This window comes from Micromys minutus, assembly GCF_963924665.1.
Source record: "Micromys minutus genome assembly, chromosome: 5".
NCBI lineage: Eukaryota > Metazoa > Chordata > Mammalia > Rodentia > Muridae > Micromys > Micromys minutus.
This window is the reverse complement of record NC_137974.1, coordinates 65630741-65648744: the sequence shown is the minus strand read 5'-3', so window position 1 is coordinate 65648744 and position 18004 is coordinate 65630741. Positions and strand designations below refer to the sequence as shown.

The 18004-nt window shown below is 43.0% G+C and overlaps 1 protein-coding gene across 1 annotated transcript in view; it reads right to left on the bottom strand.

Moving 5' to 3' along the window:
• Positions 1-16948, bottom strand: part of EFHC1 (EF-hand domain containing 1) — a gene marked incomplete at both ends in the record, with an annotated part of 29117 nt that extends 12169 nt beyond the window's left edge. Inside the window, 5 exons of the mRNA XM_080917463.1 lie at positions 4878-5070; positions 7208-7357; positions 7938-8225; positions 12679-12900; positions 16886-16948. Of these exons, the coding sequence (XP_080773589.1) occupies positions 4878-5070; positions 7208-7357; positions 7938-8225; positions 12679-12900; positions 16886-16948 (916 nt within the window). The remainder of the gene's footprint in view (positions 1-4877; positions 5071-7207; positions 7358-7937; positions 8226-12678; positions 12901-16885) is intronic.
• Between the last annotated feature and the right edge of the window lie 1056 nt (positions 16949-18004).

The window sequence follows — 18004 nt, the reverse complement described above, 5'->3', positions numbered from 1 at the left end:
GGCAGGTAGAACTCTGTAAATTTGAGGCCAGCATGGTCTACAAATCGAGTTACAGAACAGCTAGGGCTGTTACACAGAGAAACTCTATTTTGAGTACATCCCCTCTCACAAATTGCACATGGGGTACCATGGGAGGATTTGATATGTGTATATATTGTGTAGTGACTAAATCAGGTTATCAATGTGTCGATGTCTTATTTATGGTAAAAAATAGTTAAACATCTTTTGGTTTCCATTTTTTCTTTTCTCTTGTCCTGTTTGAGACAGGGCCCTATTATGTAGCACTGCATTTCCTTGAACTTGTAGCCTCAGCGTCCTGTGGACTTGCAGAGGCATGGCCTGCTATGTCTGTCTTAGCTTTTTTGTTTTAAGAAGTTTATACTTGTTTGTACCACGTTGCTGTATAAATAGCATGAGTCAATTTCTTCCTGTCTCTCCTCTCCACTTGTCTTTTCCTGTGTGTGTGTGTGTGTGTGTGTGTGTGTGTGTGTTTATGTTGGGTAGGTGTACATATTTACATGCATGCTTGTAGGTGCACATTCATGTGTGTGTGTAGTACCTACACTGTGGTCAAGGGTCAACATTAGGTGCCTTGATTGCTCTCCACCTTATGTTTGAGACCAGGTCTCTCAGTGAAGTTGGAGATCACTAATTAACTAGACTGCCTAACCGATGAGTTCTGGGAATCTGCCTGTTTCCTGCTACCATAAACATCCAGCTCTGGGGATACAGATGGATGCAGTTGCAACCACCGGGTTTTTCTGTGGGTTATAGAGATCCACAGTTGGATTCTAAGGCTTACAGACTGAGCCATCTCCCAGCCCCCCTCTCTCCATGTTCCCATCTTCTGATAATCATCACTTAATGCCCAACTTTCATAAGATCAATGTTCTTCTTATGTTCTCTCTTTTTAAGGCAGGGTCTCTCACTATGAAGCCCAGGCTGTCCTTGAATTGGTGATCCTCCTGTTGGCCTCCCACGTACTGTAGTTACAGGTATGTACCACTGATCCCCAGCAAGATCAATGTCATACTCTATGCACAAATGAGATTATGTGGTAATTATCTTTCTGTGCTTGGTTTATGTTACTCAGCAAAGTGATCTTTAGCATTCTATTCATGTTGGCACATAGGATATATTTCTTTCTTTTTATGGAGGACTGGTATCTCATTGTTCAGGTACTACATTTTTCTTTGTGCATTTGGTTTATAGTTTGATTCTATTTCTTAGATACTATAAATTGCATTGCATTAAGCATACACATATAGATACTTGTTATACATACCAATTTATTTTCTTTGAACACACACACACAAACAAATTGATTGATGGTCTGGCTTTAATTTTTTTTTCCATTTTGTTTTTCATGTTTGTATTTTCATTCCCACCAGCGCCCTGTAGCAGGAACTACAGATGGTTGTGAGTTGCTATTATGGTGCTAAAGATAGAACCCAAGTTCTTTGAAAGAGCAACTAGTTCTCTTAACTGCTGAATCATCTCTCCTGCCCCCAACAAAGCACTCTTTGTCGTTTTGAGCTCAGATTATCAGATGATTAGTAATTTTGAACACTCGTTCGTGTAACGGTTAGCCAAGTATCTTTTTAAGTTCATCTATCTATCTATCTATCTATCTATCTATCTATCTATCTATCTATCTATCTATCCATCCATCCATCTATTCATCCATCCATCTATTTATCCATCCATCCATCCATCCATCCATCCATCCATCCATCCATCCATCTATCCATCCATCCATCCATTTATTGGGGGATGCACATGTGACAAATGTGTAGAAGTCAAAGGACAGCTTGTGGGAGTCATATCACTTTTTCTACTATGTGGGTCTCAGAGACTGGATCCGGGTTGTCAGGCTTGGTGCCAAGCACCTTTGCCTGCAGAGCCATCTTGTTGGTCCTGTATGCCTTTTTTATTTTTGATAAATGTTCATCCAAGTCTAGTTTCTATTCTTAACTGGGTTGCTTGATTGTCTTGCTGTCTGTCTGTCTGCTTGTTTATTTGCTTTGCGAATTTATCCTTTATTTCTGCAGGTATCATGGATACTAATCCCCTGCAGAAGTCTAGTTAGCATTTCTCCCCATTGTACATGCTGTCTCTTCACCCTTTCTTTGTTTCCTTGGTGGAAACTTCTTAACTTCATAAAGCCCATCTGTATATTTTGGTTTTGGTTTTCCGGGCTTTCAGGATCTTGAAAACAAAACAAAACAACAAACCTGCTCTTTTCAGCTTTCTTAAGTAATTTCCTTCTGTTTGTTTCACGTCTGGCATTTACATCATTAATCTTTCTTGAGTTAATTTTTGTAACTAGCAAAAGACAGTAACCATTCCCATCTTAGAAACAGAAGTGTAGCTTCTCCTCATTCAGTATAGTGCCAGGTTTATCGTATGGGATCTATATCTCATTGAAGCACATTCCTCCTAAGTATAATTTTGTAAGTGATTTTATTCCTGTCTGAAAGAACTGCAGAGATGGGAAGGGAAAGAAGCCCGAGAAAAAGAAGATCCACCAACAGGCCCAAAGTGGGATCCAGCTCAAGGGGAGGCCCCAATGCCTGACACCATTACTGAGGCCATGGAGTGCTCACAAGACGGGACCTATCATCACTGCCCTCCAAAAGAACCAACAAGCAGCTTAAAGAGTCAGATGCAGGTATTTGTACCCAACCAATGAACAGAAGCTGCTGACCCTTGTGGTTGAATTAGGGAAAAGCTAGAAGAAGTTGAGGAGGAGGGCCACTCTGTAGGAGAACCAGCAATCTCAATTAACCTGGACCCCCAAGATCTCTCAGACACTGGACCACCAACCAGGCAGCATACACCAGCTGATATGAGGCCCCCAACACATATACAGCAGAGAATTGCCGGGTGTGTGTTCAGTCAGAGAAGATGCACCTACCCCTCAGGAGACTGGAGGCCCCAGGGAGTTTCGAGGTCTGGTGGAGTGGGGGTGGGGGATAAAGACATACTTGTGGAGAGACAGGGGCAGGGAGCACGTATGGGATGTCGAACAGTTGGAGGGTAGACCAGGAAGGGAATAAAATCTGGAGTGTAAAAAAAAAAAAGATGTTGAATCTTATGCAATGCATTTTCTGCAGTCCCTGAGATGGTCATGTGGCTTTAATAATGAACGTTTTGGGACTTGGGGCTTGTTACTGGTCTGTTCATCTTTATAGCTTTATTTATTTTATGCATGTGAGTACACTGTCACTGTCTTCAGACACACCAGAAGAGGACATAAGATCCCATTACAGATGGTTGTGAGCCACCATGTGGTTGCTGGAATTGAACTCAGGACCTCCGGAAGAGCAGTCACTCTTCTTAACCTCTGAGCCATCTCTCCAACCCTAAAGATTTTCTTATGCCGATTCCATTTTGAAAGAGTTGTATTGTCTGGAGGACTGTCCACCTATCTTCTCAGTTATCGAGTTTTGGCATATGTGTGTTTGTAATGATCTGTGCTTTTTAAAATATTTATTTTCTTTCTGATTATTTGTATCTAGGTGTGTCTTTAGGGGCCAGAGGTGTTGGATCCTGGAACTGGGGTTACAGGCAATTGTGTGTTACCCTATGGAGGCACTGAAAACCTAACTCAGGTCCTCTGCAAGATCAGTGCACACTCTCAACTGCTAAGCCAACTCTCCAGCCTGTAGCGAACTTCTATATTGCTGTGGCATCTATTGTAATGTCTCCTTTCTCATTGATGAATCTGAGTCTTCCCTTTTTCCTTCCTCCAGCTACAAGACAGCCAATTTTGCTTTTCTTTCTTGGAGAACAAACTATTTTAATGATTCTTTGTATTTTTTTAATCTGTTTTGTTTATTTTGGCTCTGATTCCCCCCCCCCCCACTTACGGATTGTTTTGCTCCTGGTTTTTTAGTTCTTTGGCATGCATCAATTGCATATTGGGATCAACATCAACCAGAGAGCATGCAAAAAATGGTTGCCTATCTCCCCAACTCTCTATTCAGGGTAATGATAGGTTTAGACACTTCAGACACAGGTCCCGCTTTCTAATGAATGATCACCATGGATACTGAGAATGGGTTTTACTTTATGCAAATATTGTTATAGTATCTTATTTGACTTTATGGTTTTATGCAGCCTAATTGTACTTCTTAAGACCTAACTGCTTTTTGTGTAAATCTTGTTTATTGCTTCTAATTATTATATCGAATTCAAGATATAAAGCTGGGCCTGGTGGCGCCCACCTTTATTCCCAGCACTGGCACATGAGTGCTGTCTACACAGTAATCTCCATGCCAGTCAATGTTACTTAGTCAGATGCTATGTAACTCATCTGGCTCAGTTGAATTAAGAATCAAAGGCTGGAAAACATACGATGAAATGAACTTAAGATTAAGTGCTCTGTGGGCCTTGGCTGTAGGCCTGACGGTGCCAGCCAAGGCAGGAGTGAAAGATCAAGGCCAGGCTGGAATGCAGAGAGGGAGGCCATCTTGGAAACTTAGAGAGGCCCTGTCTCAAAATAAAAAGGAGAGAGAGGACAGAGATATAGCTGAATGACAAAGTGCTTCCCTGGTGTCTACGCCCTCATGTCACCGAGACAAACAGGTGAACCCAACAGTAGATGGGTTCAGTCGAGAAGCCTTGTTCTGTCCATCTTTAAATGAATTGTCTGTTGCATGGTTTGTTTTGATTTCAACCGTGTCAAGTCGTGTCTACCAGACTATGCAGGAGGCATGCCTGTTCTAAAAAGCAAATTACAGAAAAAAAGCATCGTTGAAAACCTAAGAACGCACTGATTGAGCCAAGTACAAAAGACTAACCCCAATGACGACTGGGTCCCTCGAACACCCCAAACCTCCCATGTAACAGAGGACACGTTTAATCGAACTCACTTGCATTCTCCATCAAAACTTTGGGCATGCGCTGTCGGTTCATGAGGAGTGGGAACGGGTCCCTTCCGTTGTTCCGTTCATGGACCTCACGGATCTCCACAGTGTCATCCATGAGGTAGTAATGAATGATGTAGTGACGGCATTCTCCGAACAAGCTATCCGTGTCGTCCCAGATCGCGTAGAATCGAAGGACCTTTGAGGAGGTCCAAAGTGGTGACGTAAGATTCTAAAGCAGAGCTTTAGCGTCCCTGCTTTGATATGTGACTGTCAGACAGTAAAGGATAGTAGCTGGAACACTTTCTGACAGAAAATTAGAAAAAAATCAAGAATACAAAAATATACCCCCCCCCCAAAAAAAAAATCATGTACTACATTATATCAGAAAGAATAACACAAGGCTTCTAAGTTTGTGCCAAGAAAGAAGAGTTTTCTTAGGCCCAGAATATTAGTCTGGGGAAGAGAAACTGAATAAAAATAAATAAATAAGATAGTGGGGTTACCTATAAAGGGATTTATGTGTCATAAGATACTTAATAAATTGTGGATATAGGACTGTTGTGGAAAGAATTCTCATAATCAGCCTATCTTTCTTCTGTTCCATCAAAACACTTCCACTGGTAATAGGATGGACAGAATCTCCTAATTTAAAGTAGTAGCAGAAAGCCAAGTGTGGTGCTGGTTCATGCCTGGGATCTGAGTACATGGACTGCAGAGGCAGGAAGAGCGTGAGTTCAAATCAAGCCTGGGCTACAGAGCAGACTTGAGGCCAGCCTGGGCTATTTAGTGAGACTTTGTCTCAAAAAAGAAATAATCAAATTAGTTATTTAGTTAATTAGTAAAGACTAGGGTGAGGATTCTTTAATCCTAGAATTCGGGAGGCAGAATATCTGTGAATTTGAAGCTGCCACATATCCCCACCCCATACCGAGCTCTGTGCTGGCCAGAACTGCAACGAGAGACCCTTTCTCAACAAAATCAACTAACAAGCCAACTAAACAACAACAGCAACCAAACAACCAAACAAAACCAAAAACCAACAACAGCGAAATCCACAATCCTAAATCCATGCTAACACAGGGTAGAACTTTCTGAAATAAAAAAAAAAGTTAAGCTTTCGGGACGTTAAGACAAAAACTTCAGAGTAATCACGGTTATTAATTCTCTTTCCCTTCATGGATAAAAGAAGATTCAGATCTGTCTCTCTACTGCAGCAGGGGCTAGAGCACTGCTCCTGGTCTTCTGAACTCTAACACTAATGCAATATTCAGCGGGGACGCATTTGAGATACGTTTGAGATGGGGTTTCTGGAGCATCAACGAGGGTAACTATTTCAATAACTATGTAGTATTGGAGTAAACATATAACAGCTTTAAACGTTCCCCCAAATTCAAGCGAGCCTACCCAGCAGCTTCTGTGAGGTTAACTCACTGGGCAGTCCTGTGCAAGCTACTTCTGATGTCAACTTGACACACTTAGAGCCATCAGAGAGTGGAGAACCTCAGCGGAGAAAATGGCCCAATAAGATCAGGCTGTAGGCAAGCCTGTTAGGCATCTCTTAATGAGTGATTGAATGGGGAGGGCCCAGCCCATTGTGGATGGTACCACTCCTGGGTTGGTGGTCCCAGGTTCTATAAGAAAACAGGCTGAGCCAGCTGTGAAGAACAAGTCAGTAAGCAGCTCCCCTCCATGGCCTCTGCCCCTAGGTTCCAGCCTTGCTTGAGTTCCTGTTCTGACTTCCTCCAGTGATGAACTATGACACGGAAGAGAGGGAAAGCAAACCCTGTCTCCCTCAAGTTGCTTCTGGTCATGATGTTGCATCACCACAACAGTAACTGACTAAGACAGAGAAAAAGATACAGGGAATTTGAAATGGAAAGACAGAAGCAGTTGCACGTGGCTCAGGAATTGCTTTACCATGAGAACACATGGATGGGTTCACAAGACAATGATGCACACGCCTTTATATCTCTAATAGTAAAGCTGAGGGCCAGCCAGATGGCCCACTAGGTAAAGGAGCTTGCTGCCAAGCCTGAAAATCTGAGTGAGTTTAATGCCGAAGACCTACAGGACAGAATGAGAGAAGTGTTGCCCAGTTGTCCTCTAACCTCCAGTAGGAATGACATACACTTGCACATCCACAAGTTGATAAAATGTAATAACGTGTTTAATGTATTTCAAAAAATAGAAATCTAGGTACTGGCATGCTTTCAGCCCTGCGTGGAACTACCGTATGACAATGGTTAAATCACACGAAGGCTATCAAAGCAGCTTCCCCATAAACACAAGTCCACATCTGAACAGGACCAGGCCTACTTGATTAGGTGGCTTACCTGTTTGTCGAAGGTGAGAAATTGTTTCAGTTGGTCAAAGTCTGATGGGGTGACGTATTTGCGAACAGGTTCCTTCCGGAGTTCGGTGTAAGGATCCAGAGGCATCTTCTCTGGTGGGTTTAGTTCAATGCCTTGGCTTTCCAAAAATTCCTAAAAATTCAGAATTCATGTCAATACCTTCTGAAGGTTTTAAAGTCATAAAACATGGTCTGAAAATAAGTATGACATGATGATGCCAATGAATGCTATATATATATGTAGATATAGATATTTATACATATATGCACACACATACATACACACATACATACACACACAGAGTAGGAAGGCATCATGCTAAGATAACTAGATATATTAAATATGAAAACTTCTGACATTGTTTTAAGACAAGCATCTAAAATCCCAAATTTCACAAAAATACTTGTTTCACTTGTGCTGAGGAAGCAAGTTAAGGCAACTCCATGCTCACAAACATTCTAACTCACTTAAAAATAAGTATATAATTATTTCTTTAAAAGTGAGGACAAATTTGGCATTGGTTTCCTAATGTTGATGCTCGGTACTGAAGAAAGGCGCATGTGTGCATGTTCACACAGATACTAACTTGCTTAGGAACTCACACACACAGCCAGCAGTGTCCTTCCCCACATACTAGTAAATGGAGTGATTAATTGTATTCCACCAGCTAGAATGTGATGTAGCGTCCCGGCCCACGGGGAATACACTATACCTGAGTGAATCGGTCACAGTCAACAATGCGGAAGGTTTTGCCATAAACTGTAAGGTTGATTCCACGGTTGAGGTCCTTCCAGTGGTAGTGGTCTCCCATATCATTCTTAGTTAGCCGTTGGCGTTTGATTAGCTTGCCTTGTGGGATCCCAGAGTTCTCCACGACAGGTTCAATGACAGACATGCTGTCATCCTCTAGGAAGTAGTAAATGTTCACCCGGCGGATTCGGTAATGCTCCTCCATCGATAAGGGAACATCTTCTTGGAAGTAGGCGCTAAACTTCAGCACCTGTAGCACACGAGAGAAGGTCTCTGGTTGTCATCTGGGGGACACCAGCATCTTTAAAAAATGCCTTCACAGTGTTCAGAAGCATGTGTGTTCTATAGAGGCCAAAGCTTAGTCTTCTGAGGACCATTTATTCAATGAGAAGTCAGAAGTGCTTAAACTGTGTTATATTGACATGCTATGGAATTACCTTATATTTTGGTACTTTATTTAGTATTTATGTTCACAAAGCCTTAGAAGGATGTTCTAGGTAGGCAAAGGAGTTTACCCAAGCCTCTAGTTAAGTAAGGGGTATAAATGGAAGAAAATTAAGATCCTTAAATTACGACGCATATGTGTCTTAAACAGTGAGGACACAAAAGTACAGATTTTTAAAAGAAGAAAAATAAAACAACGATGGCTGTCTACCGCTCAGGGAAACTATAAATATAAAAGAATGAAGTCCTTAAAATTCCGAAGAGAGTTAAAATTGTAAATAACAATTTTGGAATCAAAGGAGATGGAAGACATTATTTAAGAAAATCCAAGAAGAAAGACGTAAGGTAACTGTTCAGTGGGATATTTAAAGGGAAATAAAGAGAAGGACAATGTTAAAGTAATATATTGGACCAAACGCAAAGAATTCACAATGTGAACTCTACTGTGGAAACTCACAGGAAACGGGGTATGTTTGAACCACAGTCTTATAAATATACAAACCACTAAAGCAGAGTTCATCAGCTAGTCCGACATTGCCACTTTTACAACAAAAGAAAGCTAGCATCCACACTGGGAAAATAACTCTTCTGAGGCCACATATGAGCCAGAGCTAGGACCAAAACCCTACTGGCCTTTCCTCTCCCCACACCTCTCTGCTTCTTAGTTGGGCTGTAGTGGAAGAGAAACCCATGTGGAAAAAGTAGCCAAAGAATGCTCATCCCCAAGATGTGTTAAATTTGAGGTATAAGAAAGTTTTCAATAAACCTAAACAAAGGTGTGTGGGGACAGACTCTAGACAATAGTGACAGAAGATGGAGGAAGGAAAATGGGAGTGACAGGCAGGGATCAGAGGCAAAGGGCAGTGCCAGCCCTTCTGAACAGGTCTGCAATGTCAAGCAACCACAATGGAGTACTAGAGTCTGATGGACTGATGGTGAGCTGTGTGTGTGTGTGTGTGTGTGTGTTTGGAGGAGGGGGCATGTACTGAGAAAAATTCAGCGCTAAGGCTACGGTGCTGACTCTGTAGAAACAGAGACAGGGCTTTAAGAGAAGGCAGCTTTCACAATGTGCATTGTGAGGTGAAATTTGAGCTGATATTGTAAGGGGTGATTTAAGATACCAGGCTGGATGAGGGGAAGGAAGTTAATATGGAAGAATTAGACAAGGATGACCCGAGCATTTTGGCCCATGAGATGGGAAAACTGGAGCTCCTGTCAAATTGACAAGAATGGACAGAAGGCATGGCAGCGGAGTGCATCGGGAAGGGAAAGGCATGAGGAGATAAAATTTGATGTGATTAGTGTGAGCTGTGTATTGGGGGGCAGCAGTATAAACGTCATACCCACATATTCGGGAGATACCTTCATAGATACCTTAAGGAAACTGGGCTACTTATCAAAGGAGTGAGCTCAGAAGTAAGGACCAAGACTGAAACTGGGGCCACAGCCTCATTCCTGAAGCATCCCCTTATCTAACACAGAGAGCGGCATATCTGTAACAGTGATCTTTTCCTCAGAGTGGGAGGTGATCCATAGTATATCCACGTGTGTTAAAAGGCACACACAAGCAGAAGTGTTAGGATTTGTTACTGTAAGAAATTACAAGAGAGAGCAAATGCCTTTTACATTTTACTTTTTAATTTATTTTCTTTGTGTATATGAGTGTTTTGCTTGTATGCCCACTGAGTCCCTAACACTGGGGTTGAAGCTGGTTGGGCGCCACCATAAGCATCCTGGGCGTCAAACCCGAGTTCTCTGCTACAACAGCACATGTTCTTAATTGCTGAGCCATGTCTCTAACCCATCAAACTCTTAAAAATAGGTTTTTATCTCCTAGAATATGATCAATACAGATTAACACTAATCTTCTATCTTTGCATGTCTACAAATAGACCGTTATTGTAAGAAAAGTCTGTAAATTTTTAGAAAGGCTAAATAAGGTAAACACCATGGATCTTACTTTATAGTCACTTTATTACACTCAGATTCTTACTTTAAGCTTTCTTTTAGTGTGTGTGTATGTGTGTGTGTGTGTGTGTGTGTGTGTGTGTGTAAAAGAGAGAGGGAGAGATAGAGACTCAGAGACAGAAACAGAGATAGAGATAGTGTGAGGTCCTTGTGGAGACCAGAAGAAGGCATCAGATTCTGTGAAACTGGAGTTAAAAGAGGTTGTGAGCAGCCAGCCACTGCTGCTCGGAGCCAGTCTCAGGCCAGGCCTCCTAGAACAGCAAATGCTCTTCACAACTGAGCCACCTCTCCAACCAACCTACATTCAGATTCTGTGGGGAAACTGGCACCTTAGACTGTATTTAATATTTCTCTAGGGATGATGTATTCACAAAGGCATTGCATTCTCAAGTTCTCTAATTAGTTACAAGTTCACTGACAAGAGCTATGTTCAGTAAAATCTAAGCATTAAAACACCAAAACACTGCAGAAGTAGTTTTCGTCTATGAATTGACCTTGAATGGGTAAGTATGTTTCAATCTGTCCAATAAATCAGTTGGGTTTCCTTAGACATCTGTAAGGCACATAGGGGCTTTTAACTACTAGACAAAGTGCTACAAGGACATAGCCTCAGCACTCAGGAGGAGAGGCAGCAGGGTTGCAAGCCCAAGGCTAGCCTTGGCTACCCACATAACCTCTCTATTATATATAAAGTGTGTATTTGTCTGACCGTCTATTGGTTTTTGTTTGTCTTGGTTTTTGTATGTTTTTTATGTTCATGACTGATAGCTATGGAAACCACAAAAAATGTCAAGAGACCTGGAAATAGGAGTTATAGGCAGCTTGGCTGGGAGCCACCATCGGGTTGAACCTGTGTCCTCTGGGAAAGTGGCCAATGTTCCTGACCACTGAACTCTCCAGCCCACCAACTGCTAATTTTCAATCTGCCCTTCTCTTGTTAACACTAAAGCGTTCTAAGCCTCTATAAGGAAGCAACTGGAATCAGTGATAACACAAAATGTATTAATATAGTATCATCTGTCCTGAGTAGGATGAGACCATGATAACATGTAGAAAGGAAGGGGAAAAAATAACATGTAGATCCTCTGTTTAAAGATGTATCTTATTCACTGAATTTTACAGTCAGCAGCCCTAGTGGCCTGCTCTAACCTTCTGAGTTTGTAGAGGTCACATTGCTAGTGTGAACTTTGAAAACAACAGGAGAAATACTTGGCTTAGCATCTCTGAAAATGAAGGGGGAGAAAATGGAAAGCATAGAAGCTCCATCTGCTCAGATGGAGAGAGCAGATCTAGAGGTCCTAGGGGGCTGTGTAATTATGGGAGCTCAAAATGAATGGATGGATGGATGAATAAGCAAATGAATAAATAATTGAATGATAAATAAATAAATAAATAAATAAATAAATGTAGAGGCTACCTGTGAAGAACAGTTCACCCACATGAGGATATCACACTATCAGAAGAAGCCCATGGCTAGGGTCTGGAGTTCAGTGAGGTCAGAGTTGAAAATACTGACCCTTTGTCTGCCCTGAGAGACAACTGAATTCATAAAAGTGAGTGACATCTCCTAAGAAGGGATCTTCAAGAATCAGGATGGAACCCTAGCATGCTTCCACCGAGGAGGCGGGGAGACCAGAGGAGAGCAACCAGCTAGACAGGAGTCAGAAACCAGGAGGGAGATCAATCACGTGCTTGAAGGAAGGAGGGAAGGGAGGAGCAACCGAATCAAAGAGCTGGAACAGAGAACATTGGTGGAGAGCTGTCCAAACTCAGCAAACATCACTGTTGTCTCCGGGAAAGCAGAACAGGGCTCAAGGATGGGATAAAATTCTCTTCCTAAAGGAGTCGTGGGTGAAAGGGGTTTTGTTCTTGTTATTTTGTGACAATGTGAACTTTACTAGAGAAAAATAGTCACTAGTGTTTGAAATATAAATAGCACTAATGATGAAAGGGTGGATGAATGAGTGAGTGAATGAATGAATGAATGAATGAAAACTTAAAAACCTAACAGAGATGCTTTCATGCTATGATTAAGAGAGATCAAGGTCTCACTGTTGCAGAGTAGGCTGGAAACAGAGCAAACATCCTGAATGTGGATTTAGAATTTAGGCAACTTTTTACTGTTGTTTGGAAAATATTCCAGGGAAAGACTTCAGTGAGGCTCAGTTTAGGTGTCTGTGGCTAAACGCTGAGGCATCCGAACAGTTTTCCCGAAGAGTGCTCAGGGAATCCTGTGGTTTACTGGTACCACGGGGCAAGTCAAGGGGTGCCCTGAAAATCCCAGATGATACCTTTTTGTCAAAAGCCACGTGAGCAGGAACAAATTCGGCGGGTGGAGCCTGCTTGAGCGGACCATATGTTAAGATGGGTGCCTTATTGGCCAACTCATCCAGCTCAGCCTGGGATAGTTGGTTGTAGTGGAGCCGGTCTCCACCGATCCCCATGGTTGGACGGCGGACAACCGCATAGCCGTTCCTGTAGCCGAGTGTCTGGCTTCTGTGGAATGCTGTTTTCTGAAGAAAAGAAGTGTGCTGTTAATAACCTCAGATAAATCTTGAAGCAAAACAACTCACTTCCCAAGCTACCATAACTTAAACTTTGGGTTTAAAATTATATCTTTAAAATTATGTGGATGTGTGCGTGTGAATGCAGATGTCCTCAGATCTCCTGGACGAAGAGGTGGCTAGGAGCCACCCATTGTGGGTGCTGGGAATTGAACGTGGGTCCTCTGCAAGAGCAGTTCTTGCTCTCAAACGCTGAGCCATCTCTGCAGCTCCAAACGTTGGCTTTTTCCGCACTAAGAAACATACATAAACATGTTTCACTGCATGAAAAGGCTCTGAATTTTAAACAGAAATTAGGTTTCAAGGAGGGGTGTAGAAAGCATCTAAGGTTAAAATAAAACAGCCCTGCTCCATGATGTCCTCGGCTCGCCGCTAACATACAACTTCATTCATACGAAAATCTATTTCTTGGATTTCTAAAATAAATTCCAAAATTATGGGAAGGAACAACATGCTTGAAGCTGACCATAATAGTGACAAAGATGTGTGTGTGTGTGTGTGTGTGTGTGTGTGTGTGTTTCTCAAATGTTGGAAACAACCTAAACTTTACACATGAAGAGGAAGGAAGTGGTGAAAACAGTTAACCTAGTGGATTACTATGTTGGAATTAAAATGGTTTTAAATACCACACATTGGCCTGGTAAAGTATCTGCAGTTTATTAAGACAAGAAAAAGCATCATATAAGATTATATAAACACTCTATAATTATAAGCACACAAACTGGAGTTGGTCAACATTCTAAACTAGGTGCTGCTAGATTATGTTCCTTTTCTGACAGGAACACACGTTTGTCATTGGAAATTTTAAAAAAATGGCTACAGAAAACAAAATTAAAGTTATATTAATTTGGTGGGGTTTTGTGTTCCTTATGGGGTTAATCTCAAGTTGTACACATGTACTACAGTTTACATGTTATGCTTGCAAAGTTTACAAATAATCACAAACTTTATTTTATGAAGAATAGAAAGATTAACTTGACAATCTCCAAATTTCCTTGGAGTCCAGCCTATCTCTCTCATCTCTTAAAATCTCTACTACCATAAAAGGCCAAGTAGTACGGACTGTTCTGATAAAAGAGTATGAACCTTAGGCATCGTGTGTTCTGAGTTACAAGTCAATCGGCAGGAACTGTCTCAGGTGCACAAAACATAGGACATAGAATAGCATGTACTGAGTTGGGCAATGAGCACATAGCTTCCAGTTCCTCTCTGCAGCCTCTAAAGACAGAGGCAGCATCACTACAGGCTGGGAGCATTGCTTGGTGATGGTGTACTTAGAATGCTCAAAGACCTAGGTTCAATTCCCAGCACCAAAACTGGGTAGTGAGGCTGAGGGCAGGGGGTAGCTTGGTAGATCAGCGTTACTCAGCACTAAGACTGACCACCTGATTTCGATCCTTGGAGCCCACATGGTAGAGGAAGAAAACTAGTTCTCAGAAGTTGTCTTATGGGCTCTACACACGGTTCTATGTCAGCCCCTCTCCCCACAAACCATCCCCCACAATATGAAATGAAACTGAAGTCAGTAACTCCAGTTCATTTTCTTTGAAGTTATGCCTTTAGTATCAGTCAGCTATATCGTGGGGCACCCCAGGCAAGGCCTCCTACTCTTATTCGTTAGGGTTCACCTTCTGGACACATTTCCTCTGAAGTTACAATATTCCTATGCGGATGACACCAAGCTAGCAAGCTTTTCAGATTTCAAGGAAAAGTAATTAGTTGACAGCCACTTGGTATACTTCATGGGAAGTATGTCCAAGACACTTCATCTTTCCATATAAATATTTCAAGTCTGGCATTTCTATCCACACTTCTATGATCTCACAAACCAACCGGACTCTTTCCTTGTAGGTATCCACCAAGAACACCAACTGCTGCCATTTAGTTTTGTTGTGAGGTGCACATGTCTGTGCACGTGTGCACATATAAGTCACACTCATCGACACCAAATGCTTAAGCTGATACAGGACAGAATATGACAATGTCTACAATGGTTACAGAAGATTTAAAGATTTCATTGAAACAGATAATGGATGGTGCTGGCTAGTCCTTGAAAAATGGCTGCTGGAGATCCCTGCTAGTCTGAGGACAGGTTAGGTTACATAGAGAACTTCAGGCTAGTCTGGTTAAACAAGAGAGAGGCCCTGTCTCAAGCAAACAAACAACAAAAAGAAAACATGCTTACGAAGCTTGCATCTTAAAAATAATAAACCATGTTATATCTTAATATAAGACTGGAGGCGAGCCAGAATCCAATCTCTTGCTACACTTGCAACTGAAATTGAAATGTGTGTCCCCTAGAAAACAAGTAGATGAAGTAATTTTCCTTAAGGAATGCGAAGAGAAATGTAAGTCCGACTCGTTAAACGATGAATATAAACGACCTACATTCGTCACCACCAAACCCAATGTTGACTCTTCAGACTGTTTCTATAACTCTGATAATTATTTTAAATGCTGAATAAATTGAGTTGGGGTTGGGAGTGTGGCTAGGTTGGTAGAGTTTTGCCTGGCACTCACGAAGAGTTTTCTTTGGTGGCCTGACTGTAATCCCACACTTAGGAGCTCAGAGGCTCAGTTCCAGAGCAGCCCGGACTATACAGTAACTGCTAAGCCAACCGAGACTGCTTGAGACCTGGTCTCACAAAAGAAATGGAGAAATAAAGCTAACCTATGTTCAGAGAAAACCAAGAACCCAAATTACTGTTGTCGCTTGGCTTTGACAGGAGGCATTTGTTGTTGTTGTTGGCTAGTTTGTTCTGAGCATGTATGTGTGCAGGTATGTGAGTGTATGATTACATGCCAGTTTGCATGTATGTGGGAATACACATGAAAGACTAAAATTGACACGGGTAGGCTGCATCAGATAAGGGTCAATCTCGCTAACTGGCCATTCTAGCTAAGCTGCTTGCTTGAGTTCAGCAAGTGCTTTATCCTCTGAGCCACTTCCCAGCCTGGCTTATGCTTCCTTTTCATGCAGCTCTTGTTCTGTCTGGTTTGGACCCACTGTTGTTTGGAGACGGGGACTAGCTATGTATCCCAGGCTAGATTCAAATTGGCCATCTTTGTGTCTCAGCTTCCCGAAATCTGAGATCAGGGATCTGCATCACCAGTCTGGACTTGTTTTTAATTTTATCTAGACGATGAATAAAAACAGCTGGTGCAAAGAAGTAGAATACAATCTGAATAGGAACCCTGTATGTAGGCATGTTTTTAATCCCAGGCATTGCGAAGGCAGGTGGTTTTCAAGTTCAAGGCCAGCCTAGGTTGCAGACACACCCCTCCCCCCACACAGTCCGAAAAGGAATCATGTATGTATGTGTACATATATACATGTGTAGACACACACACGGGCTACAGAAAAAGAAACGCCAAGTGATCCATGTGATTGAGATGGGAGAAATACAAAGAGGAAGAAGATGGAAATGATTTACAAAGAAAAACTACAAGAAAACAAGGATGGGGGCGCAGACGGGGGTTGGGGGATTCATTTCTAGAGGTGGCTGAAGCTGGAGAGAAAAGTGATCCTTAACTCAGAAGGCCAGAGACTGGGGAGGCGGTGGGAGAGACCTGTCAGGGAACGAGTGCACGGGAAAGATGCATACACATAGAGAAAAGGGGGCTGTAGGGCAGTGATCTTGAAAATTCAAAAGAGGCGAGACAGAACAAGAACGAGGTTTCTGGGGAGAGAAGGTAGGAGAAGATGAAGGCACTGAGTAAGGTTAGAGTGCAATTGGGGAGAGGCCTGGGGCCAGAAGGACGGTAGATGTGGCAGGAAAGTAAGAGCAGGGCAGCTGTGAGGACCCAGGATAGTGAGTGGAGTACCAAGAGGCCCAGACAAAGCCGGCAGAGTCTGGGATGCGCGAGAACGGTGGAGCAGGATGAAGGAGAGCAGAGGCGCACCAAGTGGAGAACCCTTCCGGCTGGCCCTCACCGTGGAGTCCGTAAAGGACGAGCCTGGGAGAAAGGGCAGGCCGTGCACCGGGTTGGTCACCATCGCTGCCCTGCAGCTGCCGCCGCGGTTGCCTTCGGCCGCTCGGGTTACCCTGGCAACAAACAGCAATCGCGGGCCTCTCCTGACTCCATGGTAACGCCAAACACACTAGTCTAGGGACAGGAGAGGTGGCGCGGAGGAAGGGGGAGATGTTGGGGAGGGGGAGGAAGGCAGAGGCCAGGTCTGCGTCTGTGTCTGCGTCTGCGTCTGCGCACAGAACTGCTGCCTCTAATAGCCACTGGACTTGGCTAATGGGTTTGACAGAGGTGGCTCCGCCCCTTTCTTCCCCACCCCTTCCCCTTCTCACGCCCCACTTCCTGGCTCCCAGAGGGTACAACCTAGGAGTGAGCAGATTTTCTGCAAGGCTGAAGGAGACCTAGGCCTTGGCTCACCCAGTGAGGTCTGGGATTGGACCACGTCCTTTTAGATGAGTTACAAAGGAGAAGTTCCCTCTCGCTCCATGTTAATTCTCCCAAGAGCTCGGGCACCCTTTCTCAACTCTGGGAAAAAAGACTTGCTGTCCTAGTCCACACACAATGTTGTGTTGCTCCCCAGTGAAAGCGCTAAATAGTTCAAACTCATACTTCTTGGCGTTGGAGCTGTGGGTTAGATTAGAATCGACTGCATTTCTGTTGCCCAGACTTGACCAGTGAACTGATTTGGAAGCCCCTCTCTCCCCAATCCCCCCACAGCTTTCTGGTGCCCTCTCAGTTGTCTGTCCATAGATTGCTACAGGTTGTTGTGTGTGAAGTCTCAGAACTTCACCGGGTATCTGTTGACAAAAAAGCTGAAGAATGCCCATCTTAGTCCCTGTTTTACAGCGATAGCAGCAGTGTGCATAAGAACCGCAGAGGAAGACAGAACCTTCAAAGAGAGACCGAGTCATGAGAAAGAAGCAATTCCGGTGAGTGAAATACTGTCAGTGCCATGTGCACTGCCGAGTACCGAACTTTCTGGACAACTTAATTCTTTTTTCCTTAAAAAAACAAACAAACAAAAAAGTGACACCCTTCCTAAGAGGTCATTGGGTAAAGGAAGAAACCAAGAATCCATCAGCTC